The sequence below is a fragment of the Lygodium microphyllum genome, chromosome 23, assembly GCF_053477565.2.
Source record: "Lygodium microphyllum isolate KBCC chromosome 23, Lygodium_microphyllum_v1.1.10, whole genome shotgun sequence".
Classification (NCBI taxonomy): domain Eukaryota; kingdom Viridiplantae; phylum Streptophyta; class Polypodiopsida; order Schizaeales; family Lygodiaceae; genus Lygodium; species Lygodium microphyllum.
Genome location: NC_141157.1, coordinates 127,894,424 through 127,914,396, shown reverse-complemented (window position 1 = coordinate 127,914,396; position 19,973 = coordinate 127,894,424). Strand labels below are relative to the sequence as shown.

Here is a 19,973-nt window from a genome sequence, read left to right as displayed (position 1 = left end):
ATTGTTTTCACCAAATCTTAGTCCATATTGTGACTACTAAATGTTCCTTTTAAAAATATATATATTGTAAGCAACTATTGGAAAAAATATCCCAACAAAGCAAAGTGCAACAAATGTAAATAAACAAGGCATATCACTAGTAAATGTTCAAAATCTCCTGAAGTACCCAAAGAATTGGAGGCCAATTATGTCTTCAAAGCATCTAATGACTGACTTTCATAGTATGTGTTGTATCATCTTTCCATATATATCCTTTTAGCCTATTTTATAAAGGCATCCCATTGATTCATTGAGGGGAGGAACCATTTATATACTATGTAATCCTTAGCATTGAGGGGGTGTTAGAAGTGTAGCATGGAAACCTTGAGTAAGCAAGGGTGCTTGAGGGAAGGTGAGATGTGAATGAACTAAAGGGCAAGGGAAACCCTAACCCTAACCCACGGTGACGCTATATAAACAACCTAGAGGTCATTCCCAAGTGTAGAGAGAGTATACCAGTTGTATCTTGGGCAACTTACTAAGCAAGATTTCCTTCTTGTACTTGAGCTCTCTCTCCCTCTTGTGCATACAACTTTATACTCTTACTTTGATTTTCAACACGAGACAAAGGTGCTGAGAAAGAGAGTACGTCGTACTCATGAGGGATCCCGAAATACAACAAAGGTAGCCTTCAATAGTCAAACACCAACAAACACAGCTATGAAAACTAGATCTGATGTAGGCAAATAGTGAGGAGAGAAAAATACTGAAAACACAGGTACCTGAGGAGAGAGAAAAATTAGGTGACTGTAGAAAACTGAAAAATGCAGATGCTGATGTGGTCCTCCCAGCCAAGCGATAGCAAAAACAATAGAGTGACAATGTTTGGATGGTTGTCAACAGCAGGAAGTGGTCAAGAAGTAGTTGCCAACTATGGAGAGGGGTCTCCAAGCAGCGAACGCACCAACTGTCTAGCTGGACTAACAAGGCAATGGCTAGAAGAGGCGAGAGAACAATAGGGTGGAGGTTGGAAACATATGCCAGACTGATGTCGCCAGCAATGGGTAGCTTCGGATGAGATATCCTCTCGAATGGGGTGTGGGCAATGAAGCTAGAGACCTTTGAAATCTAAAAAAAAGGAGCTTGGGTTGAATGGAGGGAAACGTGCCTATTTATAGAAAGTCTTCGGACCTCATACCATACACCGTTTGAAAACTCTCTTGAACCACACACCAATTTAAAATTTTCATTAGTTAAGCATTTTTGGGGTTTTTTAAGTGGCTAATTCAACATGTAATTCTTATGTTAGCTCAACACATGAAGCTTCTCGAATCCCCGCTCAAATACCAATTGAAAGGTGGATCAAGAGTGAGACCACAAGCAGAAGCAAGAGCTATGGAGGTTCAAGCAAGAATGAGAAAGACGATATGTGGGAACTCCAACAGCCACAATGTGTAACCAGCCTTCCCTTATTCTATTATCTTAGAAAGAATAAAGAATAAAGTGACTATGATCAATGTCTGTGTGACGCTCCTCGAATGTCTACTTGGATACTAGTTGAAAGGTGGAGTAAGAGTGAGAGCACAAGTGGAAGCAAGAGCTATGGAGGTTCAAACGAGAGAGAGAGAGAGAGAGAGAGAGAGAGAGAGAGAGAGAGATGGTATGTGGGAACTCCAACGGTCACAATGTGTGACCAACCTTCCCTTATTCTATTGTCATAGAAAGAATAAAGAATAAAGTGACAATGATGGGAAGCTGCCACTTGCAATGCACATATGTGCGGGCAGCAAGTACAAGATAAATGTAGGCAGCTAGGCACAGGTGGCCTTTAACCCCCAACACTCTGTTGAGGAGTAGTTATTCCATCGTGCATGTTTAATTGAAGGCTATGTCAATGTTGGACAATAGCACACTAATGAAATTGATACTACATTGGTAAATCTCTCCTTTAGTGGAACTTTTAAGTCACGCGACAACGATGATACAAATGCAATGCTTTAGGTGCAATTGATGAATACAGTGAATGTACTGGCACAAGTTGCTCAACACCCGAAATTTTCTGATGTAATCCTTAGACCCCATGTTAGAAGATCATATCTACATCGGCATCAATCTATGCTATTTCATAGGCAATAGCCCAATGTGCCCATAGGAGGATCCAATTCAATAGTCTTTACATGGCCATGGCGTTAGTATGCATGCACAATGGAATAATTTTCAGCATGCATTTGGGCAGCCAAGTATATAAAAACCATTTGCACATCCAAGTTATTTCGAAGGTGGTTTAGTGTTTCAAGCCATGGAAGGGAATGCATGAGGTGGTCCTAGTATGCAAGGAACTTATGGTGCCAGTTGACAGCCTAGTTTGCAGCAGCAATTATGGGGTAATCTTTTATTTGATGCACAACCAAAAATGCAACATGGCATGCATGGAAAGATTGGCATCCAGCTAGGATTGCAATGAGGCTAGTATGGACATGTGGGAGGCCTTGTAGGATAGTGTGGAATGCAAAGTTTCTTTACCCCAATATGGGTGTCGCTAATGCAAATGTAGGATTGGTGCCTCCATATTTGGAGCCACCAGTTTATGACAATCTCATTCTTAGGGAAAAAGCTAAAGATTATGAGGATGGAGCTACAGTGAAGTTTGAGTCCTTTCAATGGTATGAAAGATAAGCTAAAAGCATTGACTTTCTTGCAGCAGTTTGATGCGGCTTATTCAGGGTGCAACTTCATGAAGTTTCAAAAGTATGCAAGGCAGTCATCTTTTTTAAGGGTAATGCATTATAGTGGCGGAGCATTTTTTTAATGCAAGGGAAGACACTGAACACTTGGATACAATTTAAACAAGTTCTCTCTTCTGTATGGTTGATAAACACATTTGCGATGCAATTAATGGATAGATTGGCATAAGTTAGATGCTAAAGGATTTAAGAACTTGGAGAAGTACGACTGAAGGTTTTGGGCAGCACTATTGCCAATTACTTCATTCAAAGATGTGCCTATGTCAGAATAGATTGAGAAGTATTGTTATGGACCACCCAACGAGATTTGGGATTATTGCATTGCTGAAGCAATGCATTTGTTGTTGTTGCATTGTCAATTAGTTGAGCCATGCTGGTCACTTTTGTCATCGTGCAATAATCCCAAATCTCTTTCGGTGGTCCATAGCAATACTTCTCAATCTATCTTGAGATAGGCACATCTCTGAATTGAAAGCCATGCTTCACCATATGTAGGGTATAGGGGCATTGATGCTATTGTTAAGGGAGCTAAACATTTCTTTTATTGGTCAGCTTCGAGACGTTGGGACATGCATTGTCTATCAAAAGGTCAAATTTAACCATTAAAAGGCAATGGGCTTGTTACAGCCTTTGCCTATTCATCATAGACTATGGGAAATCATAGCCATGGATTTTATATTTGATTTTTCAAGGGAGGCTTTGTGTTCATTGTTAGATTCACAATGCATTTAATGGGAGTCTATTGAGATCTTGGCATAGGGATGTGCATGTGGATGCTATTGATGAGGTTTAGTTGGAAGTTGAGGAATTGGATGAGATCCTCATTCCTAATCAAATTTTGGCAGGTAAGGAAAGGAAGGTTAAATGCAAAGTTTCATGTTGTTACCTAATGAAGTTTAACAACTATGCACCATTGGATGTGAAGTAGATGGAAGAGGGTGACTTAGCAAATTCACCTCAATGGTTGCAGCTTTATCTTGTGGCATTTCAGCTAGAGCCAACCTTGGTTGTAACTCCATCAAGCTCAACATGATGCAAATTTGGAGCATTGCTTGATGCTCAAGAGGGGGGTAGCACTTCCACTCCTTCCGGTTAGATACACTCAAATATCTAATGGCTACTTTGTGTGCTTTATGTTTACCTAAGGTACTAGATGCTAAGAGTATATGTGCTTTGGGATCTACTATGATTAGTGTTCTAGACACTATGTATATTGTGTGCAGTTTTGTATAGATGCTTAACACAGTACTAACTATCATACTTTTTGGGCAATTGTCACAATGAGCAGCAAGAGGAGAGTGTTTTCCAGCCATTTTGAGGTCTTGGACAGCCTAGAATCAATCTCTTTCTTTTTCTTTCTCTTTCTCAGGCTATGAAAGCTCTATTTTTCTGAAAATTAGAATTAGGTTTTCCATTTACAGTAGATTATTGGCTAGGGTTGGCAAAAAATCAGTCATTTTGGGTGTAAAATTGCTTGCCGCAGACATTTCAAACAAAACATCGAATTGGCCTCTTGTTTTGGGTCACCAAATCATGGAAGATTCGGGGCAGACATTAGGGGCAAATGTATTTAGACATGCAGATCTGATTTTCAGTCATTGAAAGCATTAAATTCGGCATCCAATCTCTAGGAAAATGCATGTCATAGATTAGGATATATGGACAATAGGTTTACATGTCTGATTTACTTCAATTTGACAGTGAATTGAAAGTACATTTGTTGGGAATAAAGGCCTCGTGCCTTTTAAATGTGCTCGAGTGTGAACACACCCTTAGCACTTGTACTTACACATATATATCTATCTAAAAACCTAAAGGTACTGACTCGTCATTGTACCTGAAAATGTGCTCACTCTCTACTCTGCTCTCTCACACTCTCTTTGTCTCTCACAGCGCGTAACAAGTGTCTACCTCCATCTCAGTGCCTAATCGGTCCCTACAAACTCGTATCAGAGTGTAAGGTGATGCAGATGATCGTCAGGCTGAGGTAGAAGACCAGTGTGGTGATGAGACAGCTCAAAGGCGAGCAGGAGAGTCAGAGGCGTGAGCTGCAGGCATGGGAGCAGTACTCGACTGCAGCAGGCAACAACAACAGGCATGGACTAGGCGTGCGACGGGCTGCAGCACTGACAAACACCAGGCGACGCTGCAAACGAGCTGACGACTGCAGTGCTAACGAACAAGAAGGCTACTGCTGCGTGACACAAAGGTAGGCTTGTGCGAAACAGGGACACAGTGCTGCGCTGCACAGGCTACGACGACGCTACAGGCAAGCAGCCGACGGATAGGTCCCGCGGACAGCGCGTGCAGCTTGTTTCGTCGGGACAAGTCGCGTGTGGCAGGACAATCGAACAGGGTCAACAGACCTTGTCACATTTTTTTTAAATATTTTTTTAAAAACCAAAAATTCAACTTCTACCCCTTTTTTGACGGGGTTTCGCGTGCCAGGCACAAAAAGGCTAGATTTGTGCAATTTTGGCCTAGAAATTTGGGGCTTCTTCAGACTGAGTACTGTTCATGCAAAATTGAGGCATCTGCGTCGGAATTGTAGACATTGTGCGCATTTGAATTGGGGATTTCGCCAAAATTGTTGAAATTTTGCTCATCTGAGTGAAATTTCTTAAAATTTGGGGCTTTTCCTAGATTTAGAGAATATGATGCAGGACAAGAAAATTTGTCTCAGAAATTGCAGGAATTTGTGAAATCTTGCCTTCGACATTTGGGGCTTTTAATGTACATGCACAAATTGGGCTGAAATTTACCCAATTTCTCGACATTGAGGCACACTGGACCCCGTGCAATTTGGGGCTTTGTAGTTTGGGCAAAATTTGTGCAGCATTTGGTCATTTTATGTACATGCAGGTTGAATTCCGCACAATTTGGACATCAACACTTGGTAGAATTTGGGGGTTTTGCTGAAATTGCTCTATTTTGGCAAAATTGGCATGTCCTATGCATGACAGAGGAAATGCAGATGTGTGTTTGATGCTTTGAGCACAAAATTTTGGGGCTTTTGACTGTTCGTGTCAAATTTTATGCCCGTGGGTACATGTATAACAGAAATTGCAGCTGAAATTTTGGGATTTCTCATGTAATGTGATGCATATGCCCTTGGAACAATTGTAATCAATTGGATAATGCTGTAGCACATGGTTTGGTGCTCTTGAAAATTTAATTACAGATCTAAAATCTGTACTTCTGCGTGGTCATTCCTTGGTCACTTGGGTGACAGTTTGGGCCTACACTTGCTGGGTTTTTTGTCACATTTGGGCTGAAATCATGGCTGGCAACAATTACAACAGTAATCTGATGCACATAAAGAAGCTTGAAGGCGCACATAATTTTGCAGTTTAGCAAAAGCAGTGCTACAATATCCTGTTACAAAAGAAGCAGGCAAAGCCGATCAAAACCAAAGGGGCAAAGCTCGTGGACATGGATTAGAACGATTGGGATGAGTTGAATGAGCTTGCACGCTCAACCATAGAGCTATCGATTTCTGATGCCTTGCTCTTCAACATTGAAGGTTTGGATTTTGCATATGCTATATGGACTAGGCTAGAAGAACTGTATGCACAGAAGAGTGCTGCAAGCAAAGTGTATTAGCTGAAAAAGCTTATGGATTTGCATATGAAAGAGGGTACAGCAATGTCTACTCACTTGAGTGAGTTTAACTTCATTTTCAGCCAGCTAATTGCCTTGAGTTCATGATTGATGAGGAATTTAAGGCTACTTTCTTGCTTTGCACTCTACCAGAGTACATTTAAGACTACTATGAGCAATTCTAATGTAATCCTGTTGTATGCTAATGTAGAGAGTACTCTACTTATGGAAGAGATGAATCGGTAGGACAATGCATCTAGCAAGTCTTCCAGTGCTTTGCATACTAGGGGCCGATCACAGCAAAAGGGCAAATATGATGGCAAGGGACGCAGTAAATCACGTGGCAAAGATGTTGAATGCCATCATTGTGGAAAGAAGGGTTACTTTAAACGTGACTGCTACAAATGAAAGAAAGAGAAAGGAAAAGGCAATAAGACAGATGATAGCAAGGAAGAGAAGAATGACAGTCAACCTAAGAAGAGCAGTGTAAAAATTGAAGAGGTAAATGTAGTCACTCATGATAGTGACAGTGGGAGTAATGTACTCTTTGTCTCTTCACACTTTGGTGCACGTGCTTTACTTGCAGATACAGATGATGATATGCATACCTAGATTCTTGATTCAGATGTTTTCATTCATGTCACCCTTCATCGTGAGTGGTTTTTTGCCTATATCGAGGGTCGACATGGTGTTGTCCATTTTGGGGACAACTATGCATATGAGATTGCAGGTATTGGCAGTGTGCAGTTATAGTTTCAGCATGGCTATGTCTTTACACTTTAGCATGTATGACATATACCTCAGCTCAAGAAGAGCTTGATTACCACAGGGCAGCTAGATGATGATGGTTTTCATACCACCTTTGGTGATGGAAAATGGAATATCTGTAAGGGATCTAGGGTTATTGCCAAAGGTTGCAAGAGTGATAGTTTGTATCCACTTCATGTATCTAGTGTGTGTGACCATGTTGTTGCCGTGATCAAACAACCAAGCATTTCTTTGTAGCATGGCCGGTTGGGACACATGAGTTAAATAGGAATGAAAGTGCTTTCTTGTTTGGGTTACTTGCCTTGTCTTCATTTTGCTGATTTTGAGCATTGTGATCATTGCATTTATGGCAAACATGAACAGACGTCTCACAAAAAGTCTCTTTCTTTGAAATCTTTTCCTCTAGAGTTAGTACATTCGGATGTATGTCAAATTCCAGGATTATCTTTAGGGTGAAAGAAATATTTTGTCACCTTTGTCGATGATGCTACACAGAAGGTATGGGTTTATCCCATTCGTAGCAAGGATGAAGTGCTTGATAAGTTTAAAAAATTCTTGGCATTGGCTAAAAATCATATAGATAAGACACTTAAGTGTATTCGCTTTGACAATGGTGGGGAATATGTGTCCAAGGCTTTTCAGGCATTTTGTGATAGCAAAGGGATAAAGAGGGAGCTCACTGTCCCTCATAATCCACCCCAAAATGGAGTTGCAGAGCGTATGAATCAAGCCATACAAGATAAGGTCCGTACGATGCTGTCTCATTGTGCATTACCCCATGGTTTTTGGATAGAGGCTGTTATCATAGCCGTTCACTTAATTAATCGGTCACCAAACAAGTCTTTGGGGGGGAGAGCTCCCCAAGAAGTGTGGTCAGGCAACCCACCTTCATATGCTCATCTGAAAGTGTTTGGCTGCGAGACTTTTGTGCACATTCGTAAAGAAATACGCAGCAAACTTGAGCCAAAGTTCTATAAATGCATTTTCCTAGGATATGGTGACGAGAGTGAAATGGGATATAGATTGTGGGATCTCGAGAAAAGGAAAGTAGTACGCAGCAATGGCGTTATCTTCCAGGAAGATTGCATGCACAAACAGCCCGAAAAGAGTGAGGAGGTACATAGGGTTGTATTCTGGGAAGAAATACCTTTTGGACAACAAAATGAGCCTATTGTACAGCAGCAAATACCTGCTATAAATGAACCTGTAAATGTAGGAAATGATGCTGAAAATGATCAGCCAGCTATTGCCCATGAAAATGAGCCATTACATGTGTAAGAACAGCCAGGACAGCAAGCTGTTAATGTTGATTTGCAGGCTGAAATGCCAGGACAGCATGCTGAAAATGGAAATTTGCAGGAACAAGCAGCAAACAATGACCATTGGGTTAGGAGATCGTCTAGGGCTACTAGACAACCTGATAGGTTTGTTCCTTAGTGCAATTAATGTGGCTAATTATGTCATGCTGACAGACTGTGGTGAACCGTCTTGCTTCAAGGAAGCAATGGATAGACATGACAGCAAGAAACGGTATAAAGCCATGTTGTCAGAGATGGAATCTCTTGAAAGAAATGGCACTTGGGACTTGGTGCAGCTGCCTAAAGAGCAAAAAACCCTTCCATGCAAATGGGTTTACAATATGAAGGTCACTTCCGGTTCCTTACTAAAGTACAAAGAAAGATTGGTTGCAAAGGGGTACAAGCAGGAGCATGGAATTGACTTTGATGAGATTTTCTCTCCTGTAGTCAAGATGACTACATTGAGAACCATTTTGGGCTTGGTTGCATTTGAGGATATGGAGCTCATACAGATGGATGTAAAGACTGTGTTTTTACATGGTGATCTGGATACATATATATATGCAACAGCCTGAAGGGTTTGTTGAACAAGGGAAGGAAAAAATGGTATACAAACTCAAAAGGAGTTTGTATGGGCTGAAACAAGCACCAAGAGAATGGTATCATAAGTTTGATACATTCATACAGTCCCAAGGCTTTCATAGAAGTCAAGTGGATCACTGCTTGTACACCAAGAAGGCCGCAGATGGCAGCCTGATTATCTTGGTTTTGTATGTTGATGACATGCTGATTGCTGGCAGGGATACTCATGCCTTGGATTCATTGAAGCAAAGTCTTTATGGCAGCTTTGACATGAAGGATCTTGGTGATGCAAATCACATTCTTGGCATGCGAATACTCAAAGATAGATCGAAAGGCTTACACTATCTATCTTAACAGGAGTGTATCTCCAAAGTTTTGCAGCGTTTCAATATGGAGGGGGGGAAAACAATTGGAGTTCCATTGCCTCCATATGTGAAACTTAGTGCGGAGGACAGCCCTACATCTAATGATGAGAAGGCTGAAATGGCCAAGATACCATATGCTTCAGTTGTTGGCAGTTTGATGTATGCTATGGTTGCTACATATCCTGACATTGCCTTTGCAGTGGGAGTGGTTAGCAGATACATGGCAACCCCTAGCAAGAAGCATTGGGATGGAGTGAAAGGTATTATGAGATACCTCAAAGTCACAAAGGAGTTGTGCATCTACTTTGGAAAGCAGAAGGCATCTGTTGTTGGCTTTACGGATGCAGATTATGCTGGTCATGCGGACTGCAGGAAGTCTACTTTTGGGTAGATGTTTACTTTCACAGGAGGAGCAATCTCTTGGATCTCCAGGCTACTAAAGTGTGTTGCATTGTCTACTACAGAGGCAGAGTATGTGGCTGCCACTGAGGCATGCAAGGAGACTTTATGGCTTTCACGTCTGGTGGGAGAGCTTGGCATCACAGAGTTACTTGTTCTCCATTGTGATAGTCAGAGTGCTATCATGCTAGCACGGAATCCTATCTTTCATGCAAAGACAAAGCACATACAGGTGAAGTACCACTTCATTAGAGATGTACTTGACAGCAAAAGCATTGAGCTTGTCAAAGTGCATAAAGATGATAACCCTGCAGACCTTCTCACGAAGGGTCTTCCAGCAGAGCGGTTTGCTCATTGCCGCAGAGGATGGGAGTTGGATAGATATATGTATTTCAACTTTGTACATACCTAGAATTAGCTGATTCTTTTCTCCTCTTAAGGCACATTGCCTTTAGGTGGAAGGTTGTTGGGAATAAAGGCCTCGTGCCTTTTAAATGTACTCGGGTGTGAACACACCCTTAGCACTTGTACTTACACATATATATCTATCTAAAAACCTAAAGGTGCTGACTCGTCATTGTACTTGAAAACATGCTCACTCTCTACTCTGCTCTCTCACACTCTCTCTATCTCTCACTGCATGTAATGACTGTCTGCCTCAATCTCCGTGTCTAATCGGTCCCTACAGCATTGGGTAGGGAAAAAGTCTAAGATTGTTGGACAATCAAGGCCGAGGGCTCATTGGTTGGGGCAAAACTCCAAGATTGTTGTTCAATTGGTTGGGCTCATTTGACTAATTGGATCAATCTAGGACTCAAATTTGTACGAATTTCTCATTGATTGCAATGTGGGAGCAGTGAGAGACCATGGATGCATTTTTCAATGTCATGTTGGTCAACATTGGAATGATTGGATCTTTATGTGCTTGAAGACACATTGGTTTGAGGTGTAATTGAGATAGATTCAAAGCTCATTGATCAAGGTTGGTGGCAACAACTAAGGACATAGCAATTGGAGCGAAACTAGTCCATTGAAGAGCTAGGCATGTGAGGAATCATTAGCAAAAAAGAGTGCTGATTTGTGACAGTTGCATTGATCGCACGTGTGGATCACAAGTGGTTCATATAAAGGCTCATCTTGGATAAAAGTATGCCTGCAAAATGCAGGGTCGATCAACAAAATGCAAGTGCTGCAGTGGTGCTGCTATTGAAAAACACAGCACTGGTGATCTCACTTGGGGCTGCTGCAGTGAAATGCTGCACTTGTGATGCATGGGGCTACTGCAGTTGCAACAATGAGGGAAGGATGGGAGGGCTGAAAACAGCTGGAAAGAAGGTGCCAACGAGAGAAAAGGTAGGAGCTCTCTGGTGAAAAAGGAGAGTACAAAAAGATGAATACTACACAAAAGAATGGTCTATATGACATCACCAGTTTTGTGTGCTTCCATCATCCCTGATGACTCTCTGTGTGGCAGCAGATTTCAGATCTAGCTTACCGTGGCAACATTGCCGATGTGACTGGCAACCATCCCTATCAATTGATGTGGTGTGTCTCCATTTTGAGGCAATGAGCTGCTGTGTTTTCTGTGGCAGCAGACTTTAGCAGTAGTTGCATCTGTGAACATGATCAAGTTCTTTATTGTGAGGTCTCCTGATGCAAGAGAGAGGCATGCCCCAATGGCAACGCTTCCACCAACGCATTCGTACTATGTACGGACAACTTCGTTTTGTACTGAACATATCCATACCAATTCATACCAAAAAATAGGCTATTTTTGGCCTATGAAGACTAGACCACATAATATCTTCCAACTCCTAAGCCTTATGTTTATTATCACAATTTCAAGTCTCTCTCACTCTCTCTCTCTCCCAACTTCCAAGATGAATATGCAATTCCAAGAGCATCTCCCCCCGCCCCACACACACACACACACACATACGAAATGAAGAGCCTCTTTATCCATCCACCCTACACTTTACTTTGTTGTATGATGTATTACATATACACTCCCATCTATCTTCTAGTAGCGCGTTACACATTTTGTGCATGAGGTTTCACCCAATTATCCTCACGTATTCATCCTATTAACTAAAGTGACATTGCTATTTTAGCTCTAAACATGTGTTCTATTATCTATAATCCAAAATAACCAAGTTTTTGTTTTTTTTTTGTACTAATATCGTACCGTACCTTATAAAATCATAAGGTACCAATTAGTACCATATTTTATCATACCGTACCGTATCATACCTTTCGTACCTGACAACTCTGCACCTTCCTGGCACAAAGGTGAGTGAACAATGAGGAGACTGGATGCAGGAGAGTGTTAGAAATGAACAAGACTCCCAAACTGTGGACCTAGGTACAAGATATTGAAGAGTGAACTAAAGTATGTACAAGTGTGGCCGCCTATAAATTGGCATTAGAACTGAGAGAAAAGATGGACAACCTTCATGGAGGACCACACTGGTCTAACCTAAAGGATGACACATAGCAAAAACTGAGTGCTCAACTTCAGCGAATGTGCCCATGATTATGGAGCTAACTTGCAATATGATCTTTGGCCACGGTTCTCCAGGTTTGTGCTCCTTTCTTGTAAACCAGTCTTGCATTTGTCTTCATTACAATTTCCATCATTCTTGCACTCATAGTTCATCTCCTCCTACACACTTCACTAAGATGTACATGCTTTCCCAATCAATATTTAAGTTATTAAGTTGAAATGGGTTGGGTTAAACAAATTTAGTGCTAACCTTACTAGTCATCTTGTGTAGGTATATGATTTTTCATACAAGCCATTTGTGAGTTAGATGTGAATACATCCATGTTCAATGGAGTAGTAGAAGACTAAGCTAGACTTGGAAAGGCTAATATAGGGCTTTCTTAGGTGTAGTTTTGAACTCGACATAGCAAATAGAATTTGAGCAAGGAATAAGCAAATATGAAAAGAACAAAAACTTCTCTCATTCCAAACAAATTGATATAAAGATGTCTATGTTGATCTCTACGGTTCCACTATGAACCTTAGATGGTGATCTAGACAAATGATAGGTGAAGAGTTTAAGACTAGTTGGAAGAACTCTGACTAGGTGAAAGACAGATAGATGATGGCTTTGGAAGGGTCTTCCTTTTATAGCCTAGAAAGGTGGTCTAGTCTATTTGTCCGACCATATTATGAACCTTCTTTGGTTGGCTAGGAAGTATTCTAAGGAACTTTCCTTTACCATTAGGACAAGGGTGTTATTCTCGAAACCTCATTAGGGGGGCTATTGGCTAGCCTCCCTGAGATCCCCCAATCAGAGATCGTTTTTGGAACCCCTAGATCCCAAAAGAGGGATCCGTTATAACTCTCGCACCTTGCAACTCGATGTAGTGTGCCTCAAGTTGCTACTAGATCAACTACTTTATCCAACCCAAAGGCTAGAGCCACAAATATCACCTTTTTGCCATTTGATCACCTAGACCTCATCTCACATGCAAGTTAGGATCCAACCAATGTGGCCGCATATGGCTTCTTCTCATAATGGGGGCCTTATAACATTGAGTACCATAGATCATTGGTGATACCTTACGAGGGTGGCGCATTAAGCATATCTAATAGAACAAGCACCTTGTGGTTCTGTTTTATACTAGTTAATAATGTTATAGCGAGTACATGTACCCCCTAGTCTTGTAAATTACTAATTCAATGAGATGCACAAAATGCTTATACATCTCAATGTTTCTATGAAGAGAAATCGTGATGAACAAATTAACAGAAGCTGTGTAAACAAGTATTTTGGTATCTTGGTCATGGATATTAAGATTCAAATTCCTGTTTGAGGTCAATCTCATGGAAAACCAATGGCTCTCTTTAAAGTTTATGCTTATATATGGAGTCTTTTGGGATGGGTGTTGTGGTGCTCTTTTCAGGATAAGCACTGTATTGAGGAGGTAAAGTGGTTGGGCTTCACGTACGAGGTGCATCGCTTTGACATTGAATGGAATGGTCAGAAGTTTCTAGTTTACGGAATGACTGCTGCAATCTTGATAAGGTGTGCGTCAGTCGTATATCAACAGCCACCCATCTCCTGTAAGCTGCATCCATATCTTCCTGCTCCTCGACTCTGAGTTCTTCCTGGACATTGAGTTTCAAATGTTGTAAGCCAAGTATCCGTTGAATTGTGCAATCCTCTTGGGCAGCACGTTCTTACGCTACAGCATGTCCACCGTTCTGAACCAGTTTAACTAAGTCAATATCTGCCTGAAGTTCTGAAGCAAATTGTATGGTATGCGAATATCTAAATCAAAAGTTGTTTGATCCTGTTTTGCTCTGAATGGACTTTTGTCGCCCATAATCTTGACAGAAAGATCGATGTCCACATCACAAAAGCAGCGAACTTTATGCTCCTCGTCCACAGAATTACGAGCACGGCAATGCGGATTAAGAGCGAATGAATAATCGCAGAACAAACAAATTATGATAAGTTCTAGGGACTAACGACGCACTTTCGGGCCGTCAAATCCAGACGACCTAGGTTCAAATCCTGGTAAGATCAGTTCTGCCACGTGCACAAGTCTCACTACGTAGAATGCGGATACGTTAGTCGAGTGGTTGGCACTCTGAGCTTTGAACCAGGTCGTGTAGTGTAGTTGGTTTGGCACTTTGAGCTTTGAATCCAGCGAACCGGTTTCCACGCCGGGTAGGACCTTTGATAGTCAGGTGGTTTGGTGTAGTGGTTATCACTCGCTTGAGCTCTTGAATCCAGCAACCTGGTTTCCACTCCGGGTACACTCTCTCTCCAGCTATTTATTCTCTCTCCTTCGATTGCATTTTATTTTAAAAAAAACCTTTTTAAAAATGACCTCTCTCTCTCTCTCTCTCTCTCTCTCTCTCTCTCTCTCTCTCTCTCTCTGTGGTTCGCCCGTGATGCTCCATCGCTGTAGCCTGTCGCTCTGTATCCCCTGCTTCCCGCCATTTCAGAGACAGAGAGAGAGATGATGATGATGATGATGATTACGATGAGGGGCATGTATATAACCAAATTTCATGGATTTAACGCGTACTTCAGATAGCGGCTAATAAAAGGCCAGTGTTGGGCATATCAATAGGTGACGTAATCATATAACTTGCTTTGGACCATTGCCTAATTTTCTTGGCGGGAACACATGCTTAAGAATTATTACACTAGCAACATGGTTGTAAATGTTCAAATAGGCGTGCTAGTATAATCTCCCTAATAAGGAAAACTAAAATTACCTTGTGTGTGCAGGTGAAAAGTGAGGATAATTCCCAATCCAGTCATTTCAAGGATAAGTGCATCCCATCATTTTGATAGTTTTCTCAATTTGAGCAGGTACAATTGGACCACAATAAGATAGGTCTGGAATCCGCTCATGTTAGTTTTTTCAATTTGAGTAGTTGTAATTGGACCACAGTAAGATAGGTCTAGAATCCATTCATGTGGGGTACCTTGATATCTCGACTCTACCTCAAAAAGACAATGTGATCTAATGCTAATGGAAAACTCACTTGACGTTAATGCCAAACCCCTTGCAAATTGCATGGGCAGATCAATACCTCAAAAGGGTAGTGTGGTCCAATGCTAATGGCTAGCTCATCTTATGTTAATGCCAAGCCCCTGGGATATTGCATGGGCAGGTCAATATTGTACTTGGCTAATAGATGATGATGCAATTTTCCCTCTCAAGTAGGAGATAGCCATCATCACACTCCCTTAAAACCGTGACTAAATTTTAGGCCTGCATTAGTGCGAAACTACTCAAATTGGAAAACCTATCTGATTGTCAAGTACACCCATCCATAGAATGATTCTACTAGGGAATAATGCATGAAATGTAGTATTTTACTCTTTGGTATCACTACAATGCAAAAGTCTGCCAAACACTATGAAAAATTTAGCTCCTTCACACAACCAAAAAAGCAAGTTTGATTGTACTTGGATATAGGACCAAGCTCAACATCAAAGAGTCACATTTGATCAATGTCATCCCCTCCCTCATTCATTTATGGTGGCATGTAAATCTATTATATTTAATAAGAAAATATATTCTCTATTCTAAGTCTTTCAAGTATTTGGGATTAAGTGGGAAGTTCATGTGTATGAGAGGCACACCAATGCTATAAGAAATAGGAATTTGGTTAGTCAAGTGGAATGCATGGGTATTAGTTGTTAAAGAAATTTCAATGCACACAATGAAAATTTTCATTTTCTAAATAATAGTTTATACTACCTTGCATGTTTGCACATTTACAATTGGATTCCTTATTTAATTATCTTCATGCATGCATTCATTCCAAGGTAGTCCCCTCTTTAAGTAGGTTGGGGGGACTATGGTTGGTGGTAAGGCTAGAAGGGCCCACAACAATTGTAAAGCCAAGTTGGAAGGGCCATGGTGACCCACTAGTTAACAAGGCAATGCCTCAAATATGTTATATACTTTGTATGCTTAGGAACCTTCATATTGATTCTATTTGTTGACTTTTTAAAGGCCAAAGAATTGGTTGATGAGAGTTGGATTAGGGTAAATAAGGAGCATACATGTGACCTAATGCATTAGTGGAATTATACCGTATTTTTATTATACATGATTTGCCACATATCACAAGTTTATACTCCTAATATTTGTGATTCCATTTTCATATTTTTAGGTGATTCTTATGTGAGCTCTTGAGTCACTCATGAATTCAATGTCATTTACAGTTGAAGTTGTCTCATTGTGCTCCCATCTTGTGTGATGTTCTTTAGATGTTGCTCATCATTGATTTTCATTATTGATGACTAGTCTTCATCATGATATCCTTCGAATCTACAATACCCTACAAAAGTTATTGTTTGGTGCAAGAAGTAGGAGTTTTGTGCACAAAAGCTACTATGGATCCTTGATCTTATTTTCAATAGAAAGCTTCTTTTGAGTGTGATTAGTGTAGTTTATTTTTAGTTGTTTTGGCCTACATTAGCAAGGCCTTAAGGATCCACTTGCTTTTTACCATTATATTTTTAACCATTTTCCAAATTGAGCAAAAAGTGGTTTTTGTAACGTCATACATGGAGTTAATGAGAGTATGCTAGGTAATGATGTATTTGGCCATTGGGGAATGGGTCTCTTTCTCTTGAATGGGGACATTATGCATTATTAAAGTTGGATTTTCTATGTGTGTGTGTGTGTGTGTGTTGTGTGTGTGTGCGTGTGTACAAAAGAGGGAAGGCGCATTCTAAATATAAAAGCTCACTCTAAATCCTTGTAAAAAAGTCCCTGGATCCCTCCTATGCAATTTGTAAATGTAGACGGGCATGGGTGAAGACACAATGCAAATAGGAAGGCAATAGGAAAGAGGACCTAGGCTAAAATGGCTGGTCATGTAAATAATTAAATTATTATTTTTTCTTTCTCCATTCATCACCACACACACACACACTCTCTCTCTCTCTCTCTCTCTCTCTCTCTCTCTCTCTCTCTCACACACACACACACACACACACATACACACACACACACATTTCTATTTATCAGCAAGTACACTTGTAGTTTTTTTCAAAAACTTGTTCAACTTATCATCATCTTTGTAACATTAGAGAAGCCTTGTACATGGAGGTAGGGCTATAGAACAAATCTGAACCTTCTTGCCTTGTTGTTTTTGACATGTAAGAGAAGTTGTGGGGACTATCATCACCCTCATCATATATCAAATAATCAAGTTTTTGTTTCCTAGGGGACATGAACCAATAGTTCCTTGTTTTTAATACAAACTTATTCGTAACTAATAGTTCATGGGTATTTAAGAATCCTAACATTTCATTTATACGAGGGCAAGCTTTTGATGCGGCAAGAGAGGATTAGCCAAAGTGTCACATGAAGCATTTGTAAAGGTAGACAGAAAATGATGACTCTCTTGTCTTGCCAATGTAAACCATGCATATAGTTAGGAAAAGTTCTTTTGCATGTGTTATTCACACAAAACTTGGAGAACATATTGTTGACACTTTTATCTATTTACCCTTTCTTAATTGAGCCTAAGTGTAATATCCATCTAAAGTAAAAGGTCTCACACTGACAATTCATGTGGTCTTTTGCAATTCAAGAACAATTAAAGATATATTATTTTAAAATTTCCAATTTAACAAATTTATGAAAATTAAAAAATTGATCAATCCACGGATTTTTTTTAAAATGAAAATGCTAATATGTTTTAAAAGAAGTGTAAAGGAGATGGCTATGTTAGCTTTAGTTTAGGGAAGCTTAATCCCTATCATGGTGTAGCTAAGAATATATTTATAGCATGGAAAACATTGTCTAGAACACTTGTACCTTGATCCTCCTCCTATATAGCTAAAAAGAACAACCTATCCTGATTAATTGAAGAAGCAGGTCCAACCATTGTAGTGTTGATTATCAATGCCGTATGGCCTTGATCATGTTGCAAGCTTTTACTCCTTAGGCCGAGTGCATCCTCTACAATGTCCATCAATATGATAGCTATTCGACCAAAGCTTCTAGAGTTTGCACACACATATTCAATCCTCTTAGATATCTTATATGATTTAAGAAACTTAGTATACATTCAATGATCAATGGTACTTTTCAAGAGCTACCATAGTAGTATATACTACACTCCATGATGAGCTTTTTACTTTTGAATTTGTCATCCACACATAGTCCACATTCTAAAATTGGTGGAACTTTATATAATTTGTGATCTTGGGTTTCAATTTAACTTCACTTATTTCTTGCTTGTAAAACCAAACCAAAATAAACACTTTGTCTCTTTCACAACTTCAACTTTATGGAAGCTTGTTTCGTGGCTAAGTTGGAGGTAGGACTCATAGTTGGGGGTTGTGACACTTCTGATCCCACTCTAGATTTGAATGCAATAATTGCTAGTTTTGTGGATTTATCACTATTAGAAATTAAGGATGACTTCATCCTTGTCATGGATGGCTTGGAAGTAGTAGTTTATTTAAAAGTTTTGTGTGATGAATGAACATCTATTTGAACATGACATTGTTTGCCTTTTTATGGTTTAACTACTTTTCCTTTTGGACTCAAGTTATTGGACTGGGCAACTACATAGGGCTGCTACTAGTTTTTGTCTCTAACTTTGTAGTGGCGTCAATTCCCTCCAAACTAATGGTTTTGTAGATAGATTAGTAGCTAGCTCTTCTAGTGAGTTGTTGCTCTTTTGTGTTGGTTGATTTTGGTGTCTTTCCTCGACAAACAACACATGTCTTTTGGCCACAAGTTTCTTGGTTTTGACGCCTTTAATCCCAGAGTTGACTTAACTAGAGGTGTTTGTTTGGGTATGGATTTATCTTTTTGGCTCCTTGGTTTGGAAGAAGCTTGTGCCAAGGTCATGATCATAATGGGCTTTGGTGCAGAAGGAGTTGGCTTAGATGTTCAAGGTATCCAAACCCATTGATTTCTTGCTAAGGTCATGATCATATTGGGCTTTGGTGTAGAAGGAGTTGGTTTATATGTTTAGGATATCCAAACCCATTGATTGCTCACACACTATCCGAAGAATACAATATGGTTTTGGGGAACCATCACCCCTTCAAGATGATGACTCTTTGTTTGGTAGCTATGGCTAAAAGCCCTTGGCCTTCTTGATTTCATTGGTGGGGTCACTTATTTTTTCTTTTTGACAAGCTCTTAAAAAGCTTGGGGAAACTCACTTAATGCTCATCTTTGTCTCTTTTCAAGGAGAAATCGATTGACTGGTTTCTTTTTCTCCCGTTGGTTGGGCCTTCAATGGCTCTCAGGCACTTCTTTATCCTCCTTGTGCTAGAGATTGTGCTTTATCCTAATATAATTTTCTTGCCTTTGTTTTAGGGATAAGTAGAGTCTACTTATAATGAAAGCAATTATTATCATGACATTACGAAGGCTAAGGTGTATGTCTTAAAAAATTGGTGTCACAATTAGTTATCAACTTGGAAGTTCTCCCAACTAGATGTCTTCCCAATATTCCTGCAATTTTGAATTACATTGAATATTTGAGGAATGCTTGTAATTTTATTAACATTAGGATCTTACAGTTTCCTAAAAAAGAGTATTGTGATCTCTCATATGGGTTGATAGTTGTATTTTGTTGGCACAAGTTCAAGCTATTCCAATTTTCTCCATACATTGTAGGTAAAAATATTTAAATCAGGTTGTCAGATTTTCATCCATTTCTTGTAGGTAAGAATACGAAAATAATGTCTATCATCACGATGAGAGCATAAGTCTTTATACAA

General features: G+C 40.0%; 1 protein-coding gene across 1 annotated transcript in view; it reads left to right on the top strand.

Moving 5' to 3' along the window:
• The window catches only part of LOC148016731 (nudix hydrolase 11-like), a 28,487-nt gene extending 14,453 nt beyond the window's left edge, over positions 1 to 14,034 (top strand). The window contains exon 5 of the mRNA XM_087663918.1: positions 13,648 to 14,034. Coding sequence (XP_087520044.1) covers positions 13,648 to 13,845 — 198 coding nt within the window. The 3' untranslated portion in view covers positions 13,846 to 14,034. The remainder of the gene's footprint in view (positions 1 to 13,647) is intronic.
• The last annotated feature ends 5,939 nt before the right edge of the window (positions 14,035 to 19,973 follow it).